General features: G+C 52.0%; 1 protein-coding gene across 13 annotated transcripts in view; it reads right to left on the bottom strand.

Moving 5' to 3' along the window:
* The window catches only part of MARK2 (microtubule affinity regulating kinase 2), a 94,207-nt gene that overhangs the window by 28,726 nt on the left and 49,438 nt on the right, over window positions 1-16,043 (bottom strand). For 11 of the 13 annotated variants that reach the window (XM_044448320.1, XM_044448323.1, XM_044448318.1 and 8 more), the window contains exon 2: window positions 2,480-2,659. In XM_044448320.1, coding sequence (XP_044304255.1) covers window positions 2,480-2,659 — 180 coding nt within the window. The other 2 variants (XM_044448322.1, XM_044448331.1) reach the window with 2 other exon arrangements.

Raw genomic sequence — 16,043 nt, 5'->3', positions numbered from 1 at the left:
AAACTGGCGAGGCACACGGTCCAGCTGTGCAGGCTTACGAGTGTCCCGGAGGCTGACAAACCTCACCGGGCTGCAAGCAACAAAAGGGCCCGGAAAGGGCAGCACGCGCGACCTGGGGGGGCTGCAGATTCTCCGCTCTCCGTCCAGCTCGATCGGAAGACATCTGAAATGGGGCCGGGGCACGATGGTGCCACTGCCAGCCACCGCCTGGTTGGGGGGACGGTAAAGAGGGCACCGGGAAAGGGCTCTTGGCAGGTGTTGCCAATGTGGGAGTTGGCGTTTTTTCAAACCGTGCGCTTGCTGCTCAGGATCAGCATGGGAGAGGGAGGGAGGGGGTGTGGGGAGATAAGGGCACGCAGTGGCAAGGCTGGGCTTTGGAGGGCTGCCTCCCGTCTGGGGGACAGCATGGCATGGGGGGGGCAGGGAAAGGAGGCTGGCACTGCTGCAAACAGACTCAGTGCTGGGACTTGGCACAGCCTGTCAGGGCTGGCACTGTGGGTCGCAGCTCCCACATCTCCCCCACTTTCGGCATGGGGTACACGGCAAGACCCATGCTGCCACATGGGCCCCTCCAGCGACCCATCTTCACTTGCCCAGAAATGGCCATTTTAAAAAAAGCATAAACGTAAAAATAATTCCAAACCTCATGGTAAGGTCGCAGGGAGAGGAGGGGGAAGGATGGGAGTGACCTGGGAGGTGTTGGGGGGGGGCGTGGAGGGCACCTTGCCCAGGGCGCCCTCCATTCCGGCAGCCACGCTGCGCTCGAAGCGCGTCTCCAGCAGAAGGGCGGGCAAACGCGTGGACGCAGCACGCTGAGGCCTCTAGCTGAAAATCAATACAAACGTCTCTGGCGCAATGACACCAGTGCGGCTTCACCACCACACATCTCCACACATCTTTGGGAGGTAAGATCCTTGTCTTGGGCATGCACTTAAATGCCCTGAGAGAAAGGGGTTCCTTTCCAGCAGTGTAATGCTGCCATAAACTGCTGAAATGTTGTGCATGGATTTTTTTTTTAAAAACTGCAACTAATCCAAGCAAGCCAGTATTAAAGAAAACAACAATACGATGCAGTATTCTAGCTTCACTGCCAGGAACTCCAAGGAGATTTCTAGCTGGACTAGGCGATGGGGTTCCCTCACCCTCTGTGCCAGTTACTGTTCCTCAGACCCAGTCCAGGAAACCCACAGGCTTGAAGCCTGGAGCGACGGGGGCTGACTCTCCAAGCAGCACCATCCACCGTCCGCTCGCTCGCTCAAGGTGCTTGCCAGATCGAGGCCGATGAAGCTCACCTGCCCAGAGCCCTTGCAACTTGGAAGTTGTCATGGGTGGCCAAGTCGTTTCCGACTTAAGGAGACCCTGTGAATGAAGTCCCTGTCCAGGACAGCCCAGCTCAGCTCTTCCCACCCCACTATGAAGAGCTATTAATGGACTCATCAAAGACTCGCCCACCAAGGGCTGCTTTACGTGAATTGCTATGCAGCGAACCCCGCGGCAGGGCGGCAGCCGAGGGCGAGAGGGACGGCGCTCCAGAACTCAGCTCAGCAATCGGCTTCTCTGTTTGTGAGGGAAATGCGTGACCTGCCCCACGTCACACGCTGTCTGGGGATTGATCGCCACCATCACTGGGAGGGTCGGTCAAGCCATCGCTTCTCAGTCTCATCCACTCCCCCATTTTGTGATCCATAAAACGAGGCTACTGCTACTCACCTAACAATTGAGAAGGGAATTTCTTTCAACCTTCAAAAGGACGCCCATTATCACCACGCAGGATGCGTGAACCTGGAAACCTTGCATTTTCTTGGTGCTGCAAAGATGCTCGTGGGATCGCTTGTAAAGGCAAGCCAGCAGCCATCAAGGTCACGATGCTCCTGCAGACACGTGCCACGCCTTGCCCCTTCTTCCGGTCTCAAGCTGGCCTTTCCACTGACACACCACACCTCCCACCCCTTGGGAAGCCTAAAACCTCTAAGGCGCCATTTTCAAGAAGCTTTCGAGGGGTGCGTTCCGGCAAGAGGTGGAGAGGCAAGGGTGGTGGGGCCAAAATACCAGGGGATTTTTGTTCAAAGCTCTTCCTCCCAGGAACTAGGCCTTCGAAGAGCTATCCAAGCTTTTAGAATGGGGGTGGGGAGGAAATTGCCAAGAAGGCAGTGGGTGGGGAGACGGGGTGGGGTCTTCGGAGGGACCCCAAAGGCAGGACTGGGCTCCTGAGGCTTCCGGTGCTGTGCACATCCGCTGCACGAGAACCACCACCCAAAGGAAGTGTGTAAAAATGGACTGCGCTCACACTGCTGATTCCGATCGCACCATCAAGCGTCTTGGGCGAGCAATGGGTCTGACTCGCTTTTCAAAGCCTTGGATCCACACAGCTCGGCCCACATTCGTTTGGTAATGAGACTCTCTTCTGGCCCCACCAGCCTTGCCCTGGGGGGTGCCTGCCCCACCAAGCACCCTGTGGCTTCCCCCAGGATTGTCTCACCTCTTTCCCTGTTAAAACATGCCGTGCCAACTTGACCTTGGCAAAGTTGCCCTTGCCAATTGTCTTCAACAGGCGGTAGTTCCCGATATGCGGCTGCTCGTCGGCGGAGGTAGCTGGGGTGCGGCCTCGCAGCATGTTGGACTTTGTGCTGGGCTTGGACTCCGGATGTCCCAAGGCCGGCTGAGGAGACAGTGAAAGAGAAAGGAGGTTGCGGTTTCTGGATGTCTAAGCATTTCCATGCAACGAACCCCCACCCCTTCCCATGCTCCATCTGAGGCAAGAGTGGCAGGATTTGCTAACCGGGGCTTAAACCGCTGCCGTTTGACACCGTCATGAAGCACACCCGTCTGCAAGCTTTTTTATTGCATCGTTTCAGTTAGAATCCTGCTTTTCTCCTCTTGCAAGGAGTCCAAGGTGTGGGCCTCGTCTTCTCCATCAGACCCTCACAAGAACCCTGTGAGGTTGCTTAGCCTACGCCCAAAGTCTCCCAGAGAATGGCATGGGCCAGGGAACCTTAACGACTGTTCCACACTGGCTTCACTGGCTTTGCCTGCATCATGTGTACCTGGAACCTGTACCTGGAACACTGAATTTTTGATTCTGGAGGCCCTTGAAGCAGACACAGGCCAGCTTGCCATCATGCTGCAGAACCTCCCCCCACCCCCCAAGCACAAAGCTGCCTGCGCTTTTGTGGCTTAGTCAGTGCCCACCAGCAGAAACACCAACACCAAAACCCTCGCCAAGGTACAATCCAGGATGCTCCCAGAAGGGAGTAGCGCTTTTGAAAGGCTGGCTGCTTCCTGGCCCACAGCAAGCATCCCTTAGCAGATTAAATTTCAGAACGGCTGTTTCCAGCTCAGCCTCACAAAGCTACAAGCTGACCAAAGGACACAGGATCTTATTTGCAGACAGCCCGGGAGAAAAAATGAGGACACAGAACGACCAGGAATTCAAGAGATACCACGTTTAGTGCTTATTTCAAATCGGCAGCCGACACTACATCCTCTAAAGAAATGCCAGGGCATCTACCCAACCCTGCTTATCGCAGTCTCCTGGCCACTGTTGCCCCCATGCACAAGCAGCGGCAGCGCGGCTGGGACGGGAGGGGGCAGGATTGCCAGCAACAGGTAGATGACTTGCACAGAGCGGAGAGGACGCAAGCTGCTGGAAGACCGCTTCGTACCATGCTCTGTATTTTTTCTGGCTTTTTTTAGTGATTGTGGAGGGGTAACTGCCCCGGGCTGAAAAAGTGGTAGGCTGACCCGCCAGGCGAGTCTTCTCTTTGCCAGTCTCCCAGCTCACTGAATCATGCAAGCTGGAATGCCAAGAAGCTACTGCCTGCACCCCAGAGCAGCGCTTTTGCCGAGAGCCTGCAGAGGCCGAGAATGCAGGCAGGCCTGGGAAAGCGTCCTCCTCTGGAGCCGTGCCCCACACTTGGCTCGCTCTTCAAGGACGCGCTGGCGTCTTGCTCTCCTGGGTCCGCTGCAGCAGCTGAGCCACTGTTCCAAAAGGTACCCAAGAGGAGCAGAAGCAAACGTTGCATCCCTCATTTATAATTTACGTCCGAGCTGGGTAAGCAAGGATGAAAACGGAACACAGTAAGCACTGAGGAAAGATGGATCAGATCTAATCTTCGCTCCTGAGTGCATTACTCAACTGCTTCATTGGGCAGCGGCTGCAGGGGGAGCATTCCAGCAGTGCCTGTGGAATTATCCCCACGGAATAACGTGAGGGATCCCGGGGGAATCCGGTGGGGCGGCAAGCTGATGCAGAGCTCTGCAAAGTAAGCAGCCAAAGGGGAGCCTGACAAAGAAATGGCTGGGACGGTGATGCCAGAGGGCACGGCTGACCTTAATTCGGGCCCCTCTAAGTGGGCATCCCATTTTCCACACTGACCAATGGAGTGCTGGACGAAATCAGCCTTTGGTCGGATCTGGCATAGCTATTTCTAGGTTTCAAACGTGGGAACTGGGAGAATCGCTCACGGGGGGGATTCCACAGCCTGGTGGGGGGAATGGGACACTGCTGAAAAGGCCCCTTCATGTTTGGCCACCTGCTCTGCTTCACCTGGCAGGGGGCCCTCAGGTAAGGGCCTTGGATTATCACAGGAATGTACCAGCAGGAAGAGGTGATGTTTTAGGTAATGAGATCTCAAGCCGTGAAGCTGAGCAAGCCCGGAACTTTGGATCGGGCTTGTAAAGGGATCAAAACGCAGGGGAGATGATAAAGATGCAACACTGGAAACTGAGGAAGCGAACAGCCACGATGAGAAAGCAAGCAAGTCGAGGCCAAATCATGGCAGGGACGAGCCGTTGGGTCATCAACGCATCTCGCACACACGTCGCGACGTGCTGCGGAGGATTCTGAAAGATCAGGTCTCCTCCTGGGCCAGGTACCAAAAGACCCCGGCCTTCCCGGAAAAGCTCTACTGGGAGACACAGTGAGGATGCGAAGGTACCGGAGAAAAAGGGCATCTTTGCACCTGCCCAAAAGCAGGCTGGAGAAAGAGCGCTGACTTGCTTTAGAGCTGCCTCTGGCCACATGCCAACCTGTTTCATCGCCCTCCCCGTGCAACCAAATGGGCTCCGCTCAGAAGACGAGGGCCGTCGAGTGTGATTATGTCGACCACTTGAATCATCCCTGCATCCCACAATAATGTAACATTCAACAAGAGCACCACTTATACTTGCTGGAAGATTCCCTAGAGCCCTGCAGAAGCCTCTGGGGCTGGACTAGTCTAATAGGTCCCTCACCCCTGCCGAAGATAGCCGTTTCTGTAATCCTAATCCCTCAAAGGAAGTGAGAGCTTCGAGAGGGAGCAAAATTCCTACAGAGACCATCACAGCCCACCACATCCTTGGCCCGTGTGTCCATTTGGATGCTGATTCGAGTACTCAGGAGGATAACTCTGGGAGCAATTCCCATGCTTTTCTGGCATGGCAAAGACCGAGAACTTCAATGTGGTCAGAACCCCCTTCCTTTCAGATACATCTAATTGAGCCGCTCTTCTGCGGACATTTCTGCCACCACATCACCTTTAAGATGCCACAAGCTCTGAAATTGGTCCCTTCTCAATAGTAGGGGGCAGACAAATATGGCCCCAAACTGGGGACATGGGAAAAGTTGTGGTAGCACAAGCAGCTTTCAAATGCCTTGAAGAGCAAGGTACCTTCCCCCATGATATATGACAGCAGGAAAAGCTTCAGGTGTGTTCCAAGCCGCACTCCTCAGCTACACAAATTAATACGAGTTGACCTACTTATGTGCCATGGCATCTGCTCCAGAACTTTCTTTAAGACAGAGGGAATCTCTGGCAAATAAGCAGGTGTCCTTCGCCAGATGAGCTGATGCAGAAAGGATTCCCAAGAGAGGGCTTCAAAACCATCTGGGTGCCAAACTGTAAACTCCCCTACCCTCACGCAATGGCAGCCAAGGCCAACTGCACTGGAAGCTCCTGCACTGACTAATTTGCCATTTGGCAGGTAGGGCATCACCCGAGAAGTCTGAAAATCTGAGGTGTCCGTTACCCCACAGCACCAGTTGCAAAGACTTCCTGAGGAAAGAATTACTTAAAAACACATGCAAAAAAATCCTGGAAGCAGTACCCTTTGCAGCAGCAAATTGTGGGTTCCACTCCGGGCAGTGGGTGTGCTTGTGAGGACTGAAAGGTGGCACCCACCTGCTTTAGATCAGTAACAGAAACCTGGAAATGCAACAGGGACCCCTTGATCCTGTGGGAGAAAGTGGAAGGGACTGTTTTCTTCACAGAACCCTTGACTGATTGCACAATAAACAAAACAAAACAAAACCCAACCAGATTGCTAAATGCAGAATGGGTTGAGTACTAAGTCTGAAATGCAGACGCAAGAAGCAAATCTGGAAGAGGAACTCTCAGCAAGGTGCACTTGATGGTTAGGGTTCCACCGATACACAGGCACCAACTTGGCTCCCACACATGCCTCCTCCCCAGACCCACCCTGTTGCTTCCTCCTGAACCACTACATTCTCCCAGGCCACCAACACCACCGCTGATTGGTGTGAATCTTTAAAGCCCTGAATTGCATGTTCCCAGATCACCAGGCAACGACAGCTGCTCCCATATCGGCTTCTCCTGATTTCATTGTGCCTTAAGAGCACGTATCCAGGGAATTCAGATCTTTCGAAATGGAGAGGAATACAAAGGAAGCCCTGTGGCTGGGAGTGCATCCCCCCCTCCACCCCACAAGCCACCGGTGGGTGGAGGTGGTCACACGGGCACAGCTGTCAGCCCGAGGAACTTCCGCGAAGCATCTCCTCTGAACGCTGCTGCCAGTCGTGATTCCAAAGGGTGCTCCACAAAACCCCTTTGAGGCCTCCTTGTAAAGCAAAGAAACTCCCACGTGGCATGGAACCTGGGCTCTCCAGAGGCCGCGTCTGGTTACACAAGGAGTGCTGCCTGCGCTCCCTCCCCCCTCCCCGCCTTCATTCCGCCGCCAAGAGAACAGCTCAAGCAGGAACTGCAAGGTTGCTCTTAGGGCATCCATGCAAACCCATGGAGATCCTATTTCACTTACAGCTGCGAACTCGACTCAAGCCACTGGAGGCAACCTCTGCCCTTAAGTCCCCCGACAAAAGGCTTCCAGAAAGGGACTCTGAAGGTTAACCCCCATGGTGCTAGCAAAGAGCCATCCGGACTGCCAAGCTCTCGTGGAACCACAGTGCTAGGTCTATAGCAAAGACCACCCCCACAGAGCTAATGCAGACGAGGGCATGGGTTTCCACAGAGCAGGACCAGAGTCTACCTGGCGGAGGTGAGCCCTCGTAACCCAGAGGGGACAAGGATGGAGTCGACAGTTTTGGGAAGGAACGAGGCATTGCCTGGCACTCCAATAGCCTGAAAGGATGGAACTACACTCGGGCTCTCTCCATGCCAGACCACGGCTAGGCAGTCTGCATGACTTAACAGCTCCTCTACTCAAACGCATTTCCCTGCACACAGAAAACAGTGCATCAAGGAAATGCTTCCCAGCTTAGCCTTCTTCCTGACATGTTGGTGCTCTGGGTACTGGGACATTTACCAATGAACAATTCCACTGCGCGAGACCCTACCTCCCCTGACATCCCCTCAACAGTCAAAGGTGAGACAGCTGAGGCACACGCTTACCACCTCACTGGAAATAGGCCACGATCAAGAGAAGACGCTGAGATCTTTATGACCCACCTAACGAGCTCTGACTACACCCAGTAATGGAGCAGAAAGGCCTAGAGCAGACATATTGTGCTTCTTGAACCTGCCAGAAATGTGTTGCTTTTTAAAATGCTGCCCCCTTCCAATTCGTATGCTACAAAGATGAAGATTATGTTTTCATAATGGCCACAATCTCTAAATCAGCTTGTTAAAGGGAATTTCAGCTGACTGTCTGTAGCATGAAATGTTATAATCAGCCAGCCAACATGCCGCTGGTACCCTTTTCTCCAGCTATTTTGGTTCTGGTGTGTTCCTGTAATACAGCATGGAGGAGAGAAAATAACATTTCCCCCCTTAAAAATAAATAAAATTGTGATAGCTTGTGGTTATTAAATCATAACCAGCCTGATATACATGCTCTGTTGAAAGGAAGTTCTAAAAAGGACACCTAAATTCAGGTTTTGCTAACATGCAATTTAAACAAGTCCCAATTTAAAAAGAAAAACACTTTGATTAGTCACCTCTCAAAAACTTAGCCAAGGAAAGAAAATTGGGGGGGGGGGGGCGGGGAAGAAAGATTAAATGCCTGATGTTACATGCTTAAGTCACCTAAAATCCCCTGAAAGAAAAAGTCATCCAGGGTACCCACTCTTTCAGTTTCATCTGAACCAGCCCACAGGAACTGGGCAGAAAGGAAAAAGCCCCACACTGGAGTTACACAGTCGATTGCTCATTCTTCTTCAGACATGTGTCATTATCTACCTTGCTTGCAGAGAGGAAAAAAAGGAAGGCTAATGCTCAAAGCATTTCCAAGAGAGATACCGGTATCCTTCCCTAGTCCCCTCTCGGCTTGGAGCTTAAAGCCTTGCCTCTGCTGGGAAACGAGCTAAGAATACCAGATCTGTATCCCACCAACTCATCCCAAGAGCCTGTTTTGGATCCCAGAAGCCGAATCTTTCGAAAGAAGAGACTTACTACTCCCATCGTCACAGACACGCTGTTTCTACTCATTAAATGCCGTCTCTTCTGCCACCTCACGCGGCAGCGGTGCCTCTGCTCGCCACAGTCTCTTCGGCTGCAGAGTGCCAGTTGCCAGCCCAAGGCTGCCCGTTCCTCATCGATCCAGCGCTGTTTCAGGGAGGCCAAGGACGGAAAACTGAGGGAGAGGAGGCCGGCCCCTACTGCCTCCTGTCCCTGCCGAGAAGGAACGGATAGGCCACAATCCAAAATGACTACTAGCAAGCCTGAGCGAGGGGCTGGCCCCTGGACCTCCACAAGGACCCACCGCCTTCTCCAGGAAGGAAGCGGCTAGCACATCATCCCGTCTTTTGCTGACCCAAAGAGAAACCGTCCGGAAGGAGCAAAGTACAGCTACAGCCCTGAGGAAGTGCGGAGCTTCCTCATCCAACCGGTGCCCAGTCTCCACCTCCGATACCTGAGCACGGCGGTGCCTTTCGCAACTCCCCCAGTCGCCAAGCCCGGGAACACCTGGGCTGTTTGGCAAGTCCTCGGAGCCTGTTTGCAAGTTGCGGGGCGGGCGGGCGGGCGGAGAAAAAATAGCTCCTATATAAAACCTCTCCCAAAAAACCTCCGTCTGCAAAGTTAAACCAGCAAAGCAGAGACAGCCGGTTATTCTAGGGTCCACTCCAGAATCCTCTGCCTTGCTCTGGCCTCCCACCCCCCACCCCAGACACCGAGGTAGGAAAGCAACCTGCGCGTTTCGCTCAGTGGGAGGGAAAGGAGAGCAAGAAGAGTGACAGCAACACCATGTTTCTCCCCCACAGGAAGTTGCCTGCCCCACCCAGGCGAGCAGCCAGGCAGGGCTTCGGAAACAAGCATGAAGGGTTGCTGCTGGGGGAAAGCAAGGGGAGGGGAAGAACGGAGGGTGCGATTCCTTTCACCTGCCATCACAGCATCCAGGCTCGGGCAAGCCAGTGGCGAAGTCCCCAGAGCTCAGGCGGGGTTGGTTCTGTTCCGTCTGTGCAGGGTGGCTGGTTGGGGAGGCAGAGCCTGCCAGCCACCCTAGAGAGCCGGAGCAGCGAGCAGCTCTCGGGAAGGGCTGGGTGTGCTCTGTGCTGGAGGGAAAGTCAGCATTTACCCTGTGAAAGGCAGGATCCTGCACCTGGCAGAAGTCATGCAGCACCTTATCCTGCGGTGGTTTCTATCTGGCTGCCAGTTTCTGTGCGTGTGACTGTGGGGAGGGGGAGACAGGGAAGGGCTGTTCGGGACCTCTGAAGCCCTGGGTGGCTAATTTGGCTGCACTCTGGCTTTCCCCGGATGCGACCCATGTTGTCGGAAGCACAGCCACACGGTTCTGCGGGCCGGAGGCTTTAAAAACAACACTGTGAGCGCTGGGACGCCCAGGAGGCTGAATCCTGAGGCCGCAGCCTCCGTTCCACCAATTTCCTGTGTACCCACAAAATCCCATTACCGGCTCTTTCAAACAGAGCACAGCCTGCAGAGGTCTCCGGTTCACCGCCTAACAATTGCACCAATATTCCAGGACAACCAGTTGCGGCTGCTCAAACAAACAGTGGCTAGTAACTATTGCCTCTAAGTAGCCGGGCACGGCAGCCACCTCTGCTGCATGTGAGCTGAGGGTACGAGTTGCCAGATATTCAAGCTTGATTATCACCCCCTGGGAACTTGGGCTCCAGGCAAAAACAGAGAAGGCCCCGTTCTCGGAGCAAGCAACTGTGGACAAGCAGACTTCCCGATCTGAGACACACTTGGCTCGGAGGTCTTCAGTTGCTCAGGAGAGCAGCCATTTCCGGACTCTGGGTTTTAAAACGTGACGTGCAGCTGCTGCAGCGATTAAACAGGCCTCCGCTACCGCAACCAGGTACTGGAACTCATGGCGGGAGCAGCACAGCCAGACACGCCGCAGAATTAATCCGGACTCCGAGTCTGTTCTCCGCCCCCGCACCCCTGCCACAGGGACTGACTTTCTTCTCCAGGAAGAAACCATTTTAGAGGCTACGCGGAGCTCCAGGTGCCGAGAGCTGTTCCAATTCACTCAAAAGGTGCTGACGGCATTTGGGAGGGGTGCCTGCCTTAATTCCAGGATCTAAAAGCTAATCCAAAATTCTGTGCATGAAGCTGCCTCAGACCTATAGCCTAACACAGTAACCGCATCCACACGATCTTATCTCAGCTTATTAAGACAAGATATGCAAAACACATTTTGTACCTGATTAACTACCATTTCCTATTTTATCTGAACCACGAAACAGTGGTCCCTGGCTTCAGAATAAGTCAGGATTTTAAAATCAGAAGGAAGCAGAGAAAACCGGCTTTGAAGCTGGCTGGCTTAAATCAATTTCAAAAGGGGCTATTTTGTACTTCCTTTAGACTCTTGTTTTCATGGTTGTAGAAACAGGTTTACCAAAAACAAACAAACAAAAAGGGAAACCTATTAACACACAAACAGACAGAAGGCCAAGTGCACTGTGCCTCTTGAGTACTATGAATTCCCAAGTCCACAGAAAGGCTTTTCCAAACCAAGTGACCTCAGATATGTTGAAGCATTATTATTATCCTCAATTACACACTACTTCTTGCTACACAAGTGCCACAACAGTTTGCAAAGAAATACGAACAGTATGCACAAAAAGTTAGAGATGGTCTTCCAAGGGAACTCCTAGCCTGGTTAAACAGATAAATTTTCAATAAATGCTTAGAATACACCAGTTTGGAGGCCTGACATAGCCCAGAGGGGAGACCGTTCTCCTCCAATCCCCATCATCCTCAGCCAGCATGGCCAACACATCTGACACTAGACTGAGGGGTGCTGCTTCAAAGGAAAGGAAAGTTGTCTGCATGGCAAGAAATAAATTTAACATTCCAGGCAGGAGTGAGAACAGTGTCGGGTAGGAAATGTCATGGGCAGCCCATTCAGCACCTTTCTGTCACATTCACAAAAGTGTGGATTAAAATGTGACGGGTGCCCCCCCCCCCCCCCCCGGCAGCAGCCTAGGGAGAAGGCGGCCCAGACTTTGTCTGTAGTCTGTAAAATGGAGCTCTCCCCCCACCCCACCCCAAGGCTGGAAATGTGTAAAGGTAGTTCCCATTGGACTGGAAAATGCCTCGGGCGTGCTATGCAGAGCCCCATCATCCCAAAACTGGGGCCAGACAAGCCATGTCCCAGCATCTTTTCCAACATGACTTCCTTCGAAGAACAACTATTTAAATGCCCAGTCCATCATTTAGAAGGCTGCTGCGAATAGCAGGTGTTCTAGTAACCGTCTAAGTGTGAAAGCTGGACCAGAAGGAAGGCTGAGCGCCGAAGGATTGAGGCCTTTGAACTGCGGTGCTGGAGAAGATTCCTGCGAGTCCCTTGGACCGCAAGGCGATCAAACCAGTCAGTCCTAGAGGAGATCAACCCTGGCTGCTCTTTAGAAGGCCAGATGCTGAAGATGAAACTCAAATACTTGGGCCACCTAACGAGAAGGAGGGACTCCCTGGAGAAGAGCCTAATGCTGGGGACAGTAGATGGCAAAAGAAGAAGGGGGCGGCAGAGGATGAGGTGGCTGGATGGGGTCACTGAAGCAGTCGGCGTGAGTTTGAGTGGACTCCAGGGGATGGTGGAGGACAGGAAGGCCTGGAGGAGTGTTGTCCATGGGGTCACAATGGGTCGGACACAACTTCGCGACTAACAACAAGAACAACAACAAACTGTGCCTTGATGCATGCAGAAAAAACAGGGGCAGCTTAATACCAAGCCAGACTGTTGGCCCATCTAGTTTGTTAGCGCCAACACAGACCGGCAGCCAGTCTCACAAGGGACTTTCCTCCCAGTTCTCCCCAAACATGCGCTCACACTGCATACCATGCTATTTCCATCCATCCTTCCCCCATCTTCCGCCGTCTCCCCAGTCAGCAAAATGGAGATGGTGCTCTCTGTGTGAGCAACGAAGTGCCACAGAGCTCCGGTGTGAAGATCTGCGGCGACCGGGCTGCTTGCACTGGGTTACAATATTCCAAGTTCAGAATTGCGCTCCTTTCACTGCTGTCTTGGAAGTGCTCTGCTTCATTTCACCAAGCTTACTTCGCATTTTCACAGCTTTGCTTCATAAGGCTCATGAACCCATGGCTTGTTGGATTCTGGGTTGTTGTGATGTGTGAACCCAGCTGTGCTAACAAACCATGGTTTGCTAACTGAAAATAACTCATAAAGAACTCATTTCTGGTTTGTTGTTGGATTGCGTACCTTGCTCAACCCACAGGCTGAACTTGGAACAATACCTTGTTCATGAATTATTTTGCCACAAAGGCAGCGGCCAAAAGTAGTGGAAAAACACAACACAACAGACCCAGCTGCTCTGTGTGCCAGCATTATAGCTCCCCAAAGGGATTTGAGTACATGGAGAATGTGGGCAAACAAATGTTGGCTGCAAAAACCGTGGGTATTGGGCAACAAACCCTGGGTAAACCACAGGTTGAATAAACAATGGGTCAGCATTTTGTTTGAGCCAGGCCGCGGACATTCAGTGAGGAGTTCTTCAGCTGCAGCCACAGCACAAGCCTTTGGCTTGTTCCCGCAAACAGTAACAGCTGCTGTCACATTCCAACCATCAGTATGGTCCATTCGCTGCCCATTAGACTTGCAAGCACCTCTGATGAAATTAACATGTTGCTCCCTGGGCTCTTATGGTTTCATTCGGGGATTTCCTAGTGCCGTAAATCCTAGCATGTCATTTTGTTCAGCAACTCCACATTTTATCTCATTTCCACAGCCTTCCCCGTGAAACCCCGGGGGTGGAGGAGCAGCATTCTGCAAACCACCTCCTGGTTCCAGTCAAGAGTGACCTCTTCCTAACCTTCTCTGCTTTCGGTGTGATTTGTAACAGGCATACAGTAAGGTTGGCACCTGGTCTATCAGGCTCGTTCTCATGTTAACATGCTTGCTGTGGTGGGTGCTATAGGTTTCTTTGCCACCACCCCGTGCCTGGATGCACATGGCAGAGTGAAAAGGCCGTGAAGGCCCTGGCAGGTTTGCTTATCCGTGTCTTGGCTTTCTTGTACCTTTGTCACCATTTTTGGAGACATCACTTTTCGGAGGAAAATCTCAGGCTTGTTTTTTCCTCCTAAAATGAGTATCTCCATAAATGCTTACAGACAGTAAAAACAAGTATAAACAGACAATCAATACGTAGGGCCTGTCAAATTGCAGAACAGAGATCAATAAAACTTACCCCAAAAATCCTAATAGCAAGGTAATAAAAGCTATTTTAAAAGCCACTAAAAACCTCTAAAAGCTCCAGCGGACAGTTAACCTCTAGAAAAACGGAATGGCCACACTGGCTCACGCCGCCCCATCCCACCTAAGACACCGCTTGGCTTCCATCAGAACCGGCTGACAGCTTTTCAAAGCTGAAGCTGTACCAATGAAGGTAGGCGTCTGTTTGCCAGGTGGGTGTGATGGGCAGCAGGTGGGGTACTTCAGAGGTGCACTTTGTCCCTCCTGGATTTTATTAAGTCTCTCAATTTCTTTCCCTTCTGCAAGCGACCTGGGGCAGTTTACTAAGGCCTCCTTCTTGGCACTTGCCAACTGATCCTTAGGAGAAGGCGACGCTGAGAGCCCCACAGGGAGATTCATGGCCACGTGGGGTCCAGAACCTGGGTCTCAGCAGTCCAGTCTAACTGCTGTGCCACACTGGACATCATTTTGATCACACAAGTGTGCATGGACAGCCCGGAGGACACATCCCGGGCATTTGCTTCAAACGTAGCCTACAGTGTTAAATCTTAAGAGTCCCTGAGTGGGGAAGCCAGCGGGGAAGCTCAATACCGTCGAAGAGCTGAATGAGCACACACTTGTTTCCATGAATGCACTCCAGAACCTTTCTCCTTTTTTTAATCCCCACACCCCTGGAATGGGGTTTTAAAAGCAAACTGACTCCCAAGGTCTCTCTCCCCACCCACATATATCTATACCTTGTCTGGTACTGATGCTGCACCTGGCGGTTGTGATACAGACAAGTCTTGCTTTGCTCTCTCTGGGTCACCTGAGGTCCATTTCTGCACCAAAGTAATTGTTCCTCAGCATAGCCAATACATACATGGGTTTTGTTTCCTCAGGACCAAATTTTCTCTGGATAAGCAACTATCACCACAATATGTCTTAGGAGTCATTAGCCTCATTCGGCAATTAAGACAAAGAACTGCCTACAGACATCCGGAGGAGGAGAAGGCCACAACCCAACTCACAATTATCCCACACTGCAGAATGACCCTTCTTTGCATTTTATTTGGGCTAGAATGTAACCTTAATTTTACATTCTCATCTGTGATGGGGGGGGGGGAGTTGAGGTTAACACGCTGCAAAAAAGTGAGTTACAATTTGGCACAGTTGTTTGGAAGGCACTAACACTAAATTAAAAAGCAAGCGGCTCACATTACACTCAGAAGGTATTCAGGCTTGAACACCTCAAATACAGGTAAAAGTATAGAATCTGATATTATCTTTGGTGCACCAAGGGGGTCCAAGGGGAACAAAAGCCAGCACGTGTTTGAGGCATGTCAAAGCCCTGCTGTGGCATCTGTAGGATTCCTCTCACGAGATGGCTGAGCCACTGGGTTGGGACAATTCCATAGTCCATATGCAAGGGCTGAGTCTGAATGCTTACATGACCCCAAATCTTCTCTTCTCTGTTCCACAGTCACCTTCTCCACAAAAGCTTCGCTTCCTGAATATTTCCTCTAGCGTTTTCCTTATAAAAGATTAACATTCTTCATTTGTTCTATTTTTGCCCTAAATCTTCCTCTGGTGGCACCCACAGACTTCCCCATCCCCATCTGATCCTCACAGTTGCCATGAGACAGCCCTACATCAAGCCAAGGGATGGAGGCTGGACCACGGAGTGTTATGGCTCAGCCCAAAGGACCACTGTCTGCCCTCGCATTTATCTAAACCTCTCTAAACGCCAAAAGTCCTTTGAAGGAAAGGTAACCCAAAAAGGTAAAACAAAGAAAAAAGGAAAGAAAGGAAGGAAGGAAGGCAGGGATGACGTGGTTGGCTCCTTTCCACCTTCAGGTGGTGGGAAGGGTGCCCTTGTCCACTCCCCTCCCTCTGCCTTTCCTTTGGAGCTGCATCGCCCCAGGGAAAGTTCTGCCCCCACCCCTTTGGTGCAACTCTTCCGGTCTCCTGCCAGAACTTGTCATTCCGGTTATTCTGCAGAACAACTCCAGTTATGTTTGCATCGCCCTAGCAGTATGTTTGCTCTGAATAAACACCCACCAAAGAGTTAACAAAGAGCGATAAACCTATTTACCTCTGGAAAGGGAGGCCACAGAGAAAAGACTGAGCTTCACTTGCAGTTACTCTGTACATGGGGGGGGGGGATTAAGGCACAGCCAATAAACTCACCCACCAGAGAGACAGGTAAGGCTGCCAAC

Source organism: Varanus komodoensis, unplaced genomic scaffold, assembly GCF_004798865.1.
Source record: "Varanus komodoensis strain SLA01 unplaced genomic scaffold, ASM479886v1 scaffold55, whole genome shotgun sequence".
Taxonomy (NCBI): domain Eukaryota; kingdom Metazoa; phylum Chordata; class Lepidosauria; order Squamata; family Varanidae; genus Varanus; species Varanus komodoensis.
Note: the sequence above shows the minus strand (reverse complement) of the source record. Positions and strands in the feature narration are given on the sequence as shown.